The sequence below is a fragment of the Saimiri boliviensis genome, chromosome 2, assembly GCF_048565385.1.
Source record: "Saimiri boliviensis isolate mSaiBol1 chromosome 2, mSaiBol1.pri, whole genome shotgun sequence".
NCBI classification, from domain to species: Eukaryota; Metazoa; Chordata; class Mammalia; order Primates; family Cebidae; genus Saimiri; species Saimiri boliviensis.
The window spans coordinates 6,638,037-6,651,424 of NC_133450.1; the positions used below are offsets into that span (position 1 = coordinate 6,638,037).

The 13,388-nt window shown below is 37.4% G+C and overlaps 1 protein-coding gene across 9 annotated transcripts in view; it reads left to right on the forward strand.

Annotated features, from left to right (window-relative positions):
• MYO9A (myosin IXA) overlaps window positions 1-13,388 on the forward strand; it is a 291,275-nt gene that overhangs the window by 64,612 nt on the left and 213,275 nt on the right. For all 9 annotated transcript variants that reach the window (XM_074392722.1, XM_074392721.1, XM_074392727.1 and 6 more), the window contains one exon: window positions 9,019-9,113. In XM_074392722.1, the coding sequence (XP_074248823.1) occupies window positions 9,019-9,113 (95 nt within the window). The remainder of the gene's footprint in view (window positions 1-9,018; window positions 9,114-13,388) is intronic.

The window sequence follows — 13,388 nt, forward strand, 5'->3', positions numbered from 1 at the left end:
AGATAATGCATATATTAAATAGCTTTGTTTAGTCATTCTACAGTGTAGACATATAGGGAAACATCATGTTATATGCCATAAACATACGCAGTTTTTGCTTGCCAGTTAAAAAAAAAAAGAAAGAGGATATAGTGTTTGTTTTAGACCTGAAAGGAAAAGGTAATATTACTCAGTTGTCTTTTTAAAAGATATTTTGTAGATATAATTGAAATACAGTAAACTGCACATATTTAAAGTGTACAGCGTGATGAGTTTTGACATGTATATACCCATGAAACCACCACCACAGTCAAGATATTGAACATATTCATTATCCCCAGAGTTTCCTCATATCTCTTTGTAATTCCTTTCACACTCCTCTCAGCCCATTCATATACAGGAAACTGGTTCAGTACTTTCTGTCACTGTAGATTAGTTTGCATTTTCTACAATTTTATGTGAATGGAACTGCATAGTATATACCCTTTTATATTTGGCTTCTCCCACTTGGTATAATTATTTTGAGATTTATCCATGTTATTGCATGTATTGATAATACATTCCTTTTTATTGCTAAGGCAATAGTATTCCATTGGATATCACAATTTTTAAAATCCATTCACTTGTTGATGAATATATGAGTTGTTTTCAGTTTTTGGTTATTACATTCAAGAATCACTTGAACCCAGGAGGTGGAGGTTGCAGTGAGCTGAAATCGCGCCACTGCAGTCTAGCCTGGGCAACAGAGCAAGACTGTCAAAAAAAAAAAAAAAAAAAAAAAAAAAAGTTGCTTTTCAGTTGTGTTTTTGCTTTTAACAGTGTCCCCAGCATTTAAAGGAGTAGTCTGCTTTACAGGATACTATGCAATGCTTTTTTTTCTAACCATGTTGAATAAATGTTAGTATTTATCAGTAAATACTCCTTTTCCAACCTTTTTTTTTTTTTTTTTTGAGGCAGTCTTGCTCTGTCACCAGGCTGGAGTACAGTGGCGTGATCTGGGCTCACTGCGACCTGTACCTCCTGGGTTCAAGTGAATCTCCTGCCTCAGTCTCCAAGTAGCTGGGATTACAGGCATCCACCACCATGCCCAGCTAATTTTTGTATTTTTGGTAGAGATAGTGTTTCACCATCTTGGCCAGGCTGGTCTTAAACTCCTGACCTTGTGATCCACCTGCCTCAGCCTCCCAAAGTGCTGGGATTACAGGTGTGAGCCACTGTGCCTGGCCTCTAACCATTTTTAAGTAGATTTTTTATATTATTTATTAAAAAACCGCAAAAATAATAATCCCTTATTATTCCAAGTTCCAACTTTTGGTTTCATTGATTTTTTTTTTCCTATTTCCTATTTAATTCAGCTTTGATTGTCATTTTTGCTTTTGGTTTGTATTACATTTAATTTGCTTTTTTTTTTTTTTTTTTTTTGGGACAGGGTCTTTGTTGATCAGGCTGGAGTGTAGTGGCAGCAGTCATGGTTTACTGAAGCCTCAGCTTCCCCAGCTTAAGCAATTCTCCCACCTTAGCATCCCAAGTAGGTGAGATTACAGACGTGTACCTCCACGCCTGGCTAAATTTTGTATTGTTTTTGGAGACAGGGTTTTACCATGTTGCCCAGGCTGGTCTTGAGTTCCCAGGCTCACATGATCCACCTGCTTTGGCCTCCTAAAGTGCTGGAATTACAGGATTTTAAAGTTTTTAGTGTGATCTCTGAGGTCATTGATTTTAGTTAATTCTTTTCTAATACAGTTATTTAGTGCTCTAAATTCTTTCCTAAGTATTGCGTGTAGTGCTATCCTACAAATTCTGATATATTGTGTGTTCATTTTTAGTTCAAAATATTTGATAATTTCCCTTTTGATTTCTTCTTCTTCTTCTTCTTTTTTTTTTTTTTTTGAGAGAGTCTTGCTCTGTCACCCAGGCTGGAGTACAGTGGTGCAGTCTCAGCTCACTGCAACCTCCACTTCCTGGGAACAAGTGATTCTCCTGTCTCGCCTACTGAGTAGCTGGGAATACAAGTGTGTGCCAGCACACCTGGATAATTTGTGTATTTTTAGTAGAGATGGGTTTCTCCATGTTGGCCAGGCTGGTCTTGAACTCCTGATTTCGGGTGATCTGCCCAGCTTGGCTTCCCAAAGTGCTGGGATTACAGGCATTAGCCACTGCACCTGGCTTCATTTATTCTTTGAACCATGGGTTGGTTAGATTTGTGTTTAGTTTATAAATAAATAAATTTTGGGATACCTAATTATTTTATCATAAATATATATAAAAAATTTAAAGATACTGAAAAATGTTCAAATATAAAACTTTATTTAAATTTATTTTCCTTAAAGCTTGTATACACCTATAAGGCAAAACAGAATTTTACCAAATTAAGTACAAACAAAACTTCAAATCAATGATCTTTAGATTAACAGTATTACTTGAAAAGTATGGATGATACTGTTTTGTTGAAATTAATTTGCTACTCATGAGTGAATATAGTACTTTCTAAAAACAATTACATACTTATTTATGTCACTTTAGTTTCTTTCATGTGACTAATTCTCAGTGAAGATTTGTGAATTTAATTGGCAGAAAGGTATACATAATTTAAAATATTTTGATAGAAAATGAAAATCTAAAGTCTTATCTTTGGTCCACTGTACATTGTTTGTCTAACCTCTGTATAGACTATATATAGATATTTATGTATATCTACTTACATCTCTGTGTTTGCTTATAGATAAACATATGTAATATATATATTTAAATTCTTAAACTAATTATACATGCTGTAAAACAATGTAGAAACGAATGAAGTAAGAAATGAAAACCCTCTTGTACATTAGGTTGCTATCACAAAGGTCAAAGCAATAAAGGATTAAAGAAGATAGACTCTTATTTCTCTCACATCATAATACAGATGGTAGCAATCTTGGGCTGATCTGGTTGACTATGCAGTGTTGGCCATGGGCCCCTTCTTTGTGGCTCTGCCATTCTCAGTACATGGCTTCCATCTTAGTCTAAGATGGCTGTTTCCATTCACCCCACTGATTTTTGGTTCTCATGAAGGTGCTTTTTTGTGTTTATAGTTAGTTGTTGTCATCTTTTTGTGTGTGGAGGAGCTGTCAGTGGATCTGTGGATCTATTCTACAAACTTGTTATGCCTCAATCCTGTTCTCTCAGATCCTATCCCCTGTTCTTGATTTGTATTTTAGTTCTTTTGTGGTTAGATAACACTGTGTTATATAATTTGAACTCTTTTAAATTTATTGAAACTTATGGCCCAATACATGGTCTTTCTTGTTGGATATTTTTTTGTGCATCTAAGAGTTGTGTATTTTGGCCAGGTGTGGTGGCTCATACCTGTAATCCCAGTACTTCGAGAGGCCAAGGAGGGTGAGTGTATCGCTTGAGCCCAGGAGTTTAGGACCAGCCTAGGCAGTATGGGTGAAACGCTGTCTCTACAAAAAATAGGAAAAAAAATTAGCTGGATGTGTTGTTGTCCACCAGTAGTCCCAGCTACTGAGGAAGCTGAGTTGGGAGGCTGAGATGGGAGGATTGCTTGAACTCAGGAGGCTTAGGCTCCATTGAGCTGTAATGGTGTCATTGCACTCCAGCCTGAGTGATAGAGTGAGACCCTGTCTCCGGGAAAAAAAAAAAAAAAGCTGATAGTCTTGGCTTCGTAAGTCCAATATCTGAGCTTTATTAGGAACACTTTCTGTTACTGCTTTTTTTCATTTTTCCATGCCCATACTTTTGTACTTTTTTGTATGTCTCTTAATTTTTTGGTGAAAACTAGACATTTATAATAATAATAACAATATGACATCTCTGGAAATGAGATTTTCCCAAGGTTTGTGGTTATTTTTGTTACCATTGTTTGGTTGTTTCAGGACTTCTCTGAACTAATTTTGTAAAGTCTATATTATTGTGCACGAGGTCATCAAAAACTGTACTCACTTGTCATAGTGGTTAGTTATGAATAGACTTGGATTTTCTTAAATGCCTTGAAGTTAAGGCTTCTAGTCTACTACGAGGTTCTGTGTACTTGTTGGTTTGTCCTTTCAGTACTCAAGCAGTTGTCAACTCTGTCTTACCTTTTACTTCCTGCTTACAAAGAACCTCAAGTTCAAAATACAGGTCTCCTGTGTTTTCTGAGCATGGACATATCCTGGGCATGTACAGTGCTGTGCATGCTCATGTCCTTCCATATGCCCAAGACCATATCAGATGTTTTCAAAGTCCCCATTCTACATATTATTCACCAGCTTTTCCTTTTAAGCTGTTTGGTTAGCTTTTTTTTTTTTTTTGCCTTACTCAGTTATTGCCACCTTAAGCAGTTATAATGTTTAAACAGTTGTCTCTGATTGTTTTTTACAAACACATAGTGATGGTAGGTGGGTGCAGTGGGGAGAGTGAAGAGGCTGTTTTCAGCAAGTGATTTCCAAGTAAGGTCAAGAAAGCCCTGATGGCACCACTGCACTCCAGCCTGGGTTGACAGAGTAAGACCCTGTTGCCAAAAAAAAAAAAAAGTAGGGTGGTGGGTAGGGGGGTAGGCACTGTGGCTCATGCCTGTAATACCAGCTCTTTGGGAGGCTGAGGTAGTTGGATCACTTGAGCCCAAGAGTTCAAGACCAGCCTGGATAACATAGGGAGACCCCCTCCCCCCAATCTCTACAGAAAAATAAAAAATTAGCTGTGTGTGGTGGTGCACAACTGTGTGTAGTCCAGCCACTCAGGAAGCTGAGGTGAGAGGATTGCTTAAGTCTTGGAGGTGGAGGCTGTAGTGAGGTGTTGCAGCACCACTGCACTCCAGCCTGGGCAACAGAGTGAGATCTTCTCTCCAAACAAACAAACAAACATACGCACACACAGAAAGCCCTTTTTGTGAGTTTTTCCAGGAAAATTCCAGATGAATCAAATTGTGATGATTTTTCTTGGGGAACTAGACTTTGGAAGAGTTCCATCCTTGTTCTGATTCTTCCATTGGCTTCTTGGGTATCTTTTTAAAAACAAAACAAAACAAAAAACCCTGTTGTTGTAGGATGTTGGTTTTTGTCTTCAGTACAGAGCAAGGAGTAGTAATAGCACAAGTTAAAATGTTTGATTTTCCTAACCAAGCTCAGCTGTTTTTTTCTTGATTAAATGCCTCTTTGCCAAGGATTCTTGCAGTCCTTTGGTTAATTTCCAGAGTTCTTAAAAAATTGAATTTGACAAATTTTGTCAGCATTCTTGTGCCTTTTATGAAGAAGAGGATATTTAGATGTCCTTACTCTGCCATCTTTGCTGATCTCACTCTCAATAATCTTTTCAAAAGATTTAAGTACTGAAAAATATTTTATGTATTTACTCATGGGGCAGCCATTTACGCTGCTCTTCATTCCTTATATAGATCCATATTTTAATATGATACCATTTTCCTTTGCTTAAAGGACTTCTTTAATGTTTCTTTTAGTGCAGGTTAGCTTGTGATAAATATTTTCAACTTTGTATATTTGAAATTGTCTTTTTTATGCCATTTTAAATGACTATTTTGAGTTCAGTTTTTTAAAAATATCTTATATTAAAATTCTATGAATTTTAAAACATTAATTTTTGTAGCCATCTGTGTACAGTTTTGATATAGAATAGTTTATTTACTCCATAAAACTCTCTTAATATACTCTTTATCTTCTTACCCTACCCTCTGCCCTACCATACTTTCATAACTCGTCGGAACCACTCTTCTGCTCTCAATTGCTTCTGGGCCTGAAGCAGTTCTCCCCGGTTAGCCTCCCAAATTGCTGGGATTACACATGTGAACACCACACCTGACCATAGTATGTAAAGTTTTGAGACTGATTTCTCTTATTCTCTCATTCTCTCTGTTATAGCTTTGAAATTATCCTGGTTGTTAAAATATGACAGTTGTTTACTTTACTTCTGAGTAGTATTCCATTATGTGGATGAATCACAATTCGTTAAAGCCTTGATTTGTTGATGGACATTTGGTTATTTTCAAGCTTTGACTGTCACAAAGCTGATGATAATGTTTGTGCCTTGATGTGTGTATATACATAAATTTGTATTCCTCAATAGTAAACACCCAGGAGTGGTATTGCTGGGTCATATTGTAAGAGTGTGTTTAACATTTTTGAATGTTTTACTTTTTGTTAAGATTGTCTTCCAGAGTTGCTCTAACATTTTGCATTTCCACCAGCACTGTATGAATGTTCAAGTTCCTCTGCATCCTCAGCAGTATTTGGAATTGTCAATTTTTGTTGATTATTTTAGCCATTCTAATAGGGTGCATAATAGTATCTCATTGTGATCTTGACTGAATTTTTGTAATAGCTGGTGATGTTGAACATGCTTTCTCATGCTTATTTGCCATCCATATAACTTATTTGGTGAAGTATCTATTGCAAGCCTACCTCTCAAAATGCCCCTAAATGACTGTATGTAGTGATAAAAGTTATATTGCAATTATAATTTAAATAACAGGTAAAGCTTCTGATTGGCTGTTGATATTGTAGCATTGGGCAGAATCAAAAGTGGCATATAGGAGTAGTAGATCACATGTCCGTATTTTGTATCTCCAAGCACACATGTTTTTTAAGTTTTTTTTTTTTTTTCAGATGGAGTTTTGCTATGTAGCCCAGACTGGAGTGCAGTGGTGTGGTCTTGGCTCACTGCAACCTCTGCCTCCCAGGTCCTAGTTCAAGCAGTTCTCCTACCTCAGTTTCCCAAGTAGCAGCTGGGATTACAGGCACGAGCCACCATGCCCAGCTAATTTTTGTATTTTTTAGTAGAGACAGGGTTTCTCCATGTTGGTCAGTCTGGTCTTGAATTCCTGATCTAGTGATCTGCCCACCTCGGCCTCCCAAAGTGCTGGGATTACAGGCATGAGCACCCGGCTTCTTTTTTTTAAAGTTTTATCAAAATGTAAAGCATTTGACATTTAAATTAGTATTTCTTTGATGCAATCTATGTTTCTAGTTCTACATTTTATTAATCTGTGCTATGTGCGTTTTCTAAATTCTTTGTAAAAAAACTTTGTGTGGTAGAAAGGGAAAAGGCAGAATGGAGAAACTATCCTAGGCATTCACAACTCAACAATGTCAAGCTTTTTTCTTTATGTAGTTTGCAGATGGTTTGGTGAAGGTTGAGAGCCTGGACTCTTTTCCATGACTTACTGAAGTACAGTATAATCTAAACATTCACGAGGGACATTTCCGGAGATTTTTATGAATCTTTGCATTTGCTGGTATCATTATAGAATAATTTCTTAAGACACAGTGAAATGTAACTTCACAGAAATGTAAATGCATGCATAATAAGTAGAGCAGTGGTTATCAAACTTTGGCTTGTATCTGAACCATTCGAAGGGGTTTTATAAGCACCGATTGCTGGACCTTATCCTCAGAGTTTCTCATTTAATAGTTTTGTGAAGGACCTAAGAATCTGAATTTCTAACAGATTTTCAGGAGATGCAGATGTTTCATGATTTGACAACTACTTGAGTACAGATGTAGTTACTGGGGTGTCAGGTTGGTTGACCTCTTCACCATGTCTTGTGTGTGTGCCTGTGTTTGTGTATACATGCTCTGCACAGTTACAGTTTAGCACAAACAGCTTTGCGGAGGTGTTCAGTAAATGGCTAGTTTAGGTTTTTGGATTTAGAGGGCATGCCATTCCCATGAGATTATTATAGGAGAAGAAAAAAGCTCCTCAATGAATCATATCTGTGTCTTTTCTAGTTTTGTTTCTTCAAGTATAATGTGAATGTTCAGGCGAGGGCAGTGGCTTTATTTTTAAAAAACATTTAAATCTTAAATTTCATTGAGGTATATTGAGCTATAACTTTCAATAAAATGTACACATTTAAAGTGTACACCTCAGTGAATTTTGATAAGTGTGTATATCCATGTAACCATCATCATAGAATTGAGCTATATATCTTTATCACCCCTTCTGTCCCTTTGTAGATATTTCTCACTTCCATCCGGGTTCCTAGGTAACCTCTGATCTGCTTCCTATTACTCTTGTTTTGTCTTGTCTAGAGTTTCATATAAATGGATTATATGATATGTACTTTGTATCTGTTTTTTTGTGCTTAGCATAGTGTTTGATATTCATCAATGTTGATGTTGATATCATTAGTTTACTTTTATTCCTGGACAGTATTCCGTTGCAAGGTACATTCTTTGGGTGACAATTTAGGAAGCTTATAGTTCTTTTCTTTTGTGATGAGTACTCTAGCTTTGTTTAAATAGGCATAATAAAGTATAATACATTATATACTGGAACTTCATTCTTTTTCAAAATTGTAATTATTATTTTTCTCCTTATTACTTCAGTTTAGCAAATTTTTTAAAAAGTAAAAGTATAAATATATTGGGAATTTTTTGTTGGGGGACTCTGGAATATGAAAGAAAAATCTGAGCTTTAATGAGCATTAAGTTTTTAAAATTATGATTTATTTTGACTGGGCGCAGTGGTTCACACCTGTAATCCTAGCACTTTGAGAGGCCAAGGAGGGCAGGTTGCCTGAGCTCAGGGGTTCAAGACCAGCCAGGGCAACATGGTGAAACCCCATCTCTACTAAAATACAAAAAATTAGCCAAGTGTGGCAGTGTGTACCTATAGTCCTAGCTACTTGGGAGGCTGAGGCAGGAGAATTGCTTGAACCTGGAAGGTGGAGGTTGCAGTGAGCTGAGATCACGCCATCGTACTCCCGCCTGGGTGACAGCGAGACTTCATCTCTGAAAAAAAAAAAAATTAAATAGATAGGTAAAATAAAATAAAATTATGGTTTATTTTACTGAATAACAATATAAAATCTGCTTGGTCTTCTTTTATTTGTTAATTGCTTTTTAAAAATTTTGCCTGAACATATAAGCAATTCGCTTATACATATGTTCAGATTCATTTTTTTGAATATGTTCAAATTCATTTAAATAATTTTTACTGTCTCTTTAGCATTTTGTCTCTGAGCTGACCTAAGCAGCTGACCTACTTCCCCCTCCAAAAAAAGGTTTTTAAAGTGAAACTAATGAGAATTATTTATTTTGGCAGGCCTTTGGAAATGCAAAGACAGCTCATAATAACAATTCAAGTCGTTTTGGGAAATTTATTCAAGTAAACTACCAGGAAACTGGCACTGTACTTGGGTAAGTACTGCTACAGAGCAGGAGTAGCCTTTGAGCATATTTTAATTTTTGTCTTTACCTTTTTATAAACTATGGATTATTCATTCCCAGACATTGGTGTCAGCATTAAAATTCTTCCCTGTCAACTTTTTTTTCTTTTGGAAAAGTTCAAACCTCAGATAAATTCTAAGACTAATGTAACATTCACTCATACCCTTAACCTAGATTTGTTAATTGTTGACAATTTAGTGCATTAGCTTTTCTGTATATTATGCGTACATTTGCTCTTTTAAAAAATTGTTTTCAAGGCTGGGCTCATTGGCTCACACCTGTAATCCTAGCACTTTGGGAGGCTGAGGTGGCCGGATCACGTGAGGTCAAGAGTTCAAGACCAGCTTGGCCAACATATAGTGAAACCCCGTCTCTACTGAAAAATACAAAAATAAGCTGGGCTTAGTGTTGCAAGCCTGTAGTCCCAGCTACTTAGGAAACTGAGGCAGGAGAATCTCTTGAACCAGGAGGTGGAGGTTGCAGTAAGCTGAGATTGCACCACTCTACTCCAGCCTGGGCAACAGAGCCAGACTCTGTCTCTCATAAATAAATAAATATATAATTGTTTTCAAGTAAGTTGGACATGTAACTTGACTCCCCAATTACAGTATTTTCTAATCTACATTATTCTATATAACCATATTATTCAAGAAATTTAATTTCATTACAGTATTGTTTCTTATTGTATAGTCTATGTTAAGAGTTTTCTGGTTGTGTGAGCAATATTCTTTATAGTATTTTTTAAATGAACTTTATTTTTTAGAGCAGTGGTAGCTTCACAGCAAAAACAAGTGGAAAAGCAAATTCTCATATATCCCTTTAAACTCCCCCTACTGTCACCTTTATCTGTGGTTTCACTTTATGCAGTTTCAGTTACTCAAAGATAGTTGAGTATAGTACAATAAAATGTTTTCAGACAGAGAGACCACACGCACATACATTTTATTGCAGTATATTGTTATAATTGTTCTGGTTGTTTTTTTTTTTTTTTTGAGAAGGGTCTCTATCGCCGAGACCGGAGTGCAGTGGTGCAATCTTGGCTCACTGCAACTTCTGTGTCCCAGGTTCAGGTGGTTCTCCTGCCTCAGCCTCCTGAGTAGCTGGGATTACAGGCATGTACCATGACGCCTGGCTCATTTTTGTATTTTTTGGTAGACACAGAGTTTCACTGTGTTGGCCAGGCTAATCTTGAACTTTAGGCATGAGCCACTGTGTCCAGCCTAATTGTTTTATTTTATTATTAGTTATTGTTAATCTCTTACTGCAGTGGTCCCCAACCTTTTTGGTGCCAGGGACTGGTTTCATCAAAGACAGTTTTTCCATGGACTGGGGGATGATAGGGAAATGATTTCGGAATGATTCAAGCGCATTACCTTTATTATTAAATTCTCATAAGGAGTGTGCAGCCTAGATCCCTCACATGTGCAGTGCACAGTAGGGTTCACACTCCTGTGAGAATCTAATGCCACCACTGATCTGATGGGAAGTGAAGCTCAATCTTGCTCCGTCACTGGCAGCTTGCCTCCTGCTGTGTAGCCCAGTTCCTAACAGGCCATGGACTGCTATGAGTCCTGTTGTTGGGGTTGGGGACCCCTGTTTTCTGTGCCTAATTTATAAATTAACCTTTGTCGTAGGCATGTACGTATGGGGGAAAAAGAAACGTAGGCCAGGTACCCCTAAAACTCTAGCACTTGGGAGGCTGTGGCAGGCAAGTTATTTGAGGTTAGGAGTTTAAGACCAGCCTGGCCAATATGGTAAAACCCCATCTCTACTAAAAATACAAAAATTAGCTGAGTCTGGCGGTGCATGCCTGTGGTCCCAGCTGCTTGGGAGGCTGAGGTGGGAGAATCACTTGAACCCAGGAGACGGAGTTTGCAGTGAGCTGTGATCGTCTGGGCAACAGAGCAACACTCTTTTTTAAAAAAACAAAACAAAACAAAACAAAAAACAATCAAGGGAAACAACACATATGTAGAAACTTTGGTATTATTTGCAGTTGGCATCTTGGAATGTATCCCCCATGGATAAAGTGGAAGGGGGCTACTATAGTTGAAAGAGAGATTCTTTATAGTTAAAACACATCTGGATTAAAAGTTATACTTTTTACTAGCTGTATGATCTTAATATCTTTCAGTATCAGTTTCTATACTTGTAAAATAGGGGCAGTAATATTTGCATGTGAGGTAGTTGTGAGGATTTAACATAGTAGTTCATGTTAATTTCCTTTCTCCCGTTTTAGATAGGTAAGAGCCCGTTTCAGTAATTTAGAAGTGGTAATGGTAATTCAGAAAAAGAAATAAATTTTAATTATTGGTGGTATAGTGGCAATGGATTTTCAAAGAAGCTACATTTGAGCTTTATTTATTTATTTATTTATTTTTTTGAGACGGAGTTTCGCTCTTGTTACCCAGGCTGGAGTGCAATGGCACGATCTCGGCTCACCGCAACCTCCACCTCCCGGGTTCAAGCAATTCTCCTGCCTCAGCCTCCCGAGTAGCGGGGACTACAGGCGTGCACCACCATGCCCAGCTAATTTTTTTGTATTTTTAGTAGAGACGGGGTTTCACCATGTTGACCAGGATGGTCTTGATCTCTTGACCTCGTGATCCACCCACCTCGGCCTCCCAAAGTGCTGGGATTACAGGCTTGAGCCACCGCGCCCGGCCTTGAGCTTTATTTTAATGAAGAAATGCAATTTACTGGACAGAGACTGGGAATGGACTAGGGAATTGGAAGTGGGAGGAAGAAAGTGAGAAGTGCAGTCAAGAGTGACTGGAATCTTTGAGGGAATAGTCTGTCTGTGAGTGACTGAAGTATATAGCATGTGGTGGGAGGCAACTGGGATAAATACAGTTTGAGAGTCAGATTCTGGCCCCCAAGTGGTTTGTCCTAATAATTTGGATTCAGTAATCTAAAGCTTTTACATTTCAGATTCTAGAACCCCCTTTCCAGTGAGATCTTAGCTGATTGCACCCATTTGGGTAAGAAGTTTTAAAGACTTTAAGAGTACAGTCTGGATAAACAGAAAAAAATATCAGACATACAGTTGATGTTTAATTTCTCATTACTTTTAGGATAAAGTTAATTCTTCTGGCACATGTTATATTAGCTCTTGATCCTCGTCTGCCTGCCTATCTCATCCTCTAGTCATACTTAACTTAGGTCATGCATCACACAGTGATGTTTTAGTAGATGATGGACCACATATACTATGGTAGTCGCATGAGGTTTTAATATCATATTTTTACTGTACCTTTTCTATGTTAAAATACACGAATACTTACCATTGTGTTACAGTTGCTTATAGTATTCAGTGCAGTAACATGCTATATAGGTATGTAATCTAGGAGCAATAGGTTATAACATAAGGCCTAGGTGTGTAGTAGGCTATACTATCAGGTTTGTGTAAGTGCACTCTGTGATGCTGACACACAACAAAATTGTCTAATGGTGCATTTCTCAGAATATACCTCTGTAATTAAGTGATACATGACTAATTGCTTTCCCTGAAGTTGGTATGTGTACCCTCCTTCCTTTTTAACTTTACATAAAGGCAGTTCTCGTTGCCTTCTGGTTAATCCTTCAGATTTTGAATTCACTTACTCAGTCACTCTTTCACCAGGTATGTGTAATAAATGCGTACTCTGTGCTGTGTACTCACTGTCCATGGAAATTCCTCTTTACATCCTTTTTCCTTCTTGGATTGAATCTCAGGTGTCTCTCTTTGAGTATGCATAATATCCTGGTCATTGCTCTAATAATAAGCCCTAGCAACTCGGTGTGATAGTTGCCAGATTACCTACTTTCTTACTTCCTTGTAAGTCATTTGAGAACAGGTAGTAGATAACTTATTCTATATTCCTTGTAGTAATATAGTAGCTTAGAAATAATGTAGAGTCTGTCTTGGGGGATCTTGTGTACCATGTTTTAAGCTTTTTATTTTATTTGCTTTACTGAAAGAAAAAAGAAAAGACTCGTGACCTTATGAATTTAACATGGACAACACTAACAGTACCCATAACACAATTATAATGGTATTTTTTTTTTTTTTTTTTTTTTTTGAGACAGATTCTCACTCTGTCACCCAGGCTGGAGTGCAGTGGTGTGATCTTGGCTCACTGCAACCTCTGCATCCCAGGCTCAAACAGTTCTCCTGCCTAGCCTCCCAAGTAGCTGGAATTGCAGGTGCCTGCCACCATGCCTGGCTAATTTTTGTATTTTGGTAGAGACACAGTTTCACCATGT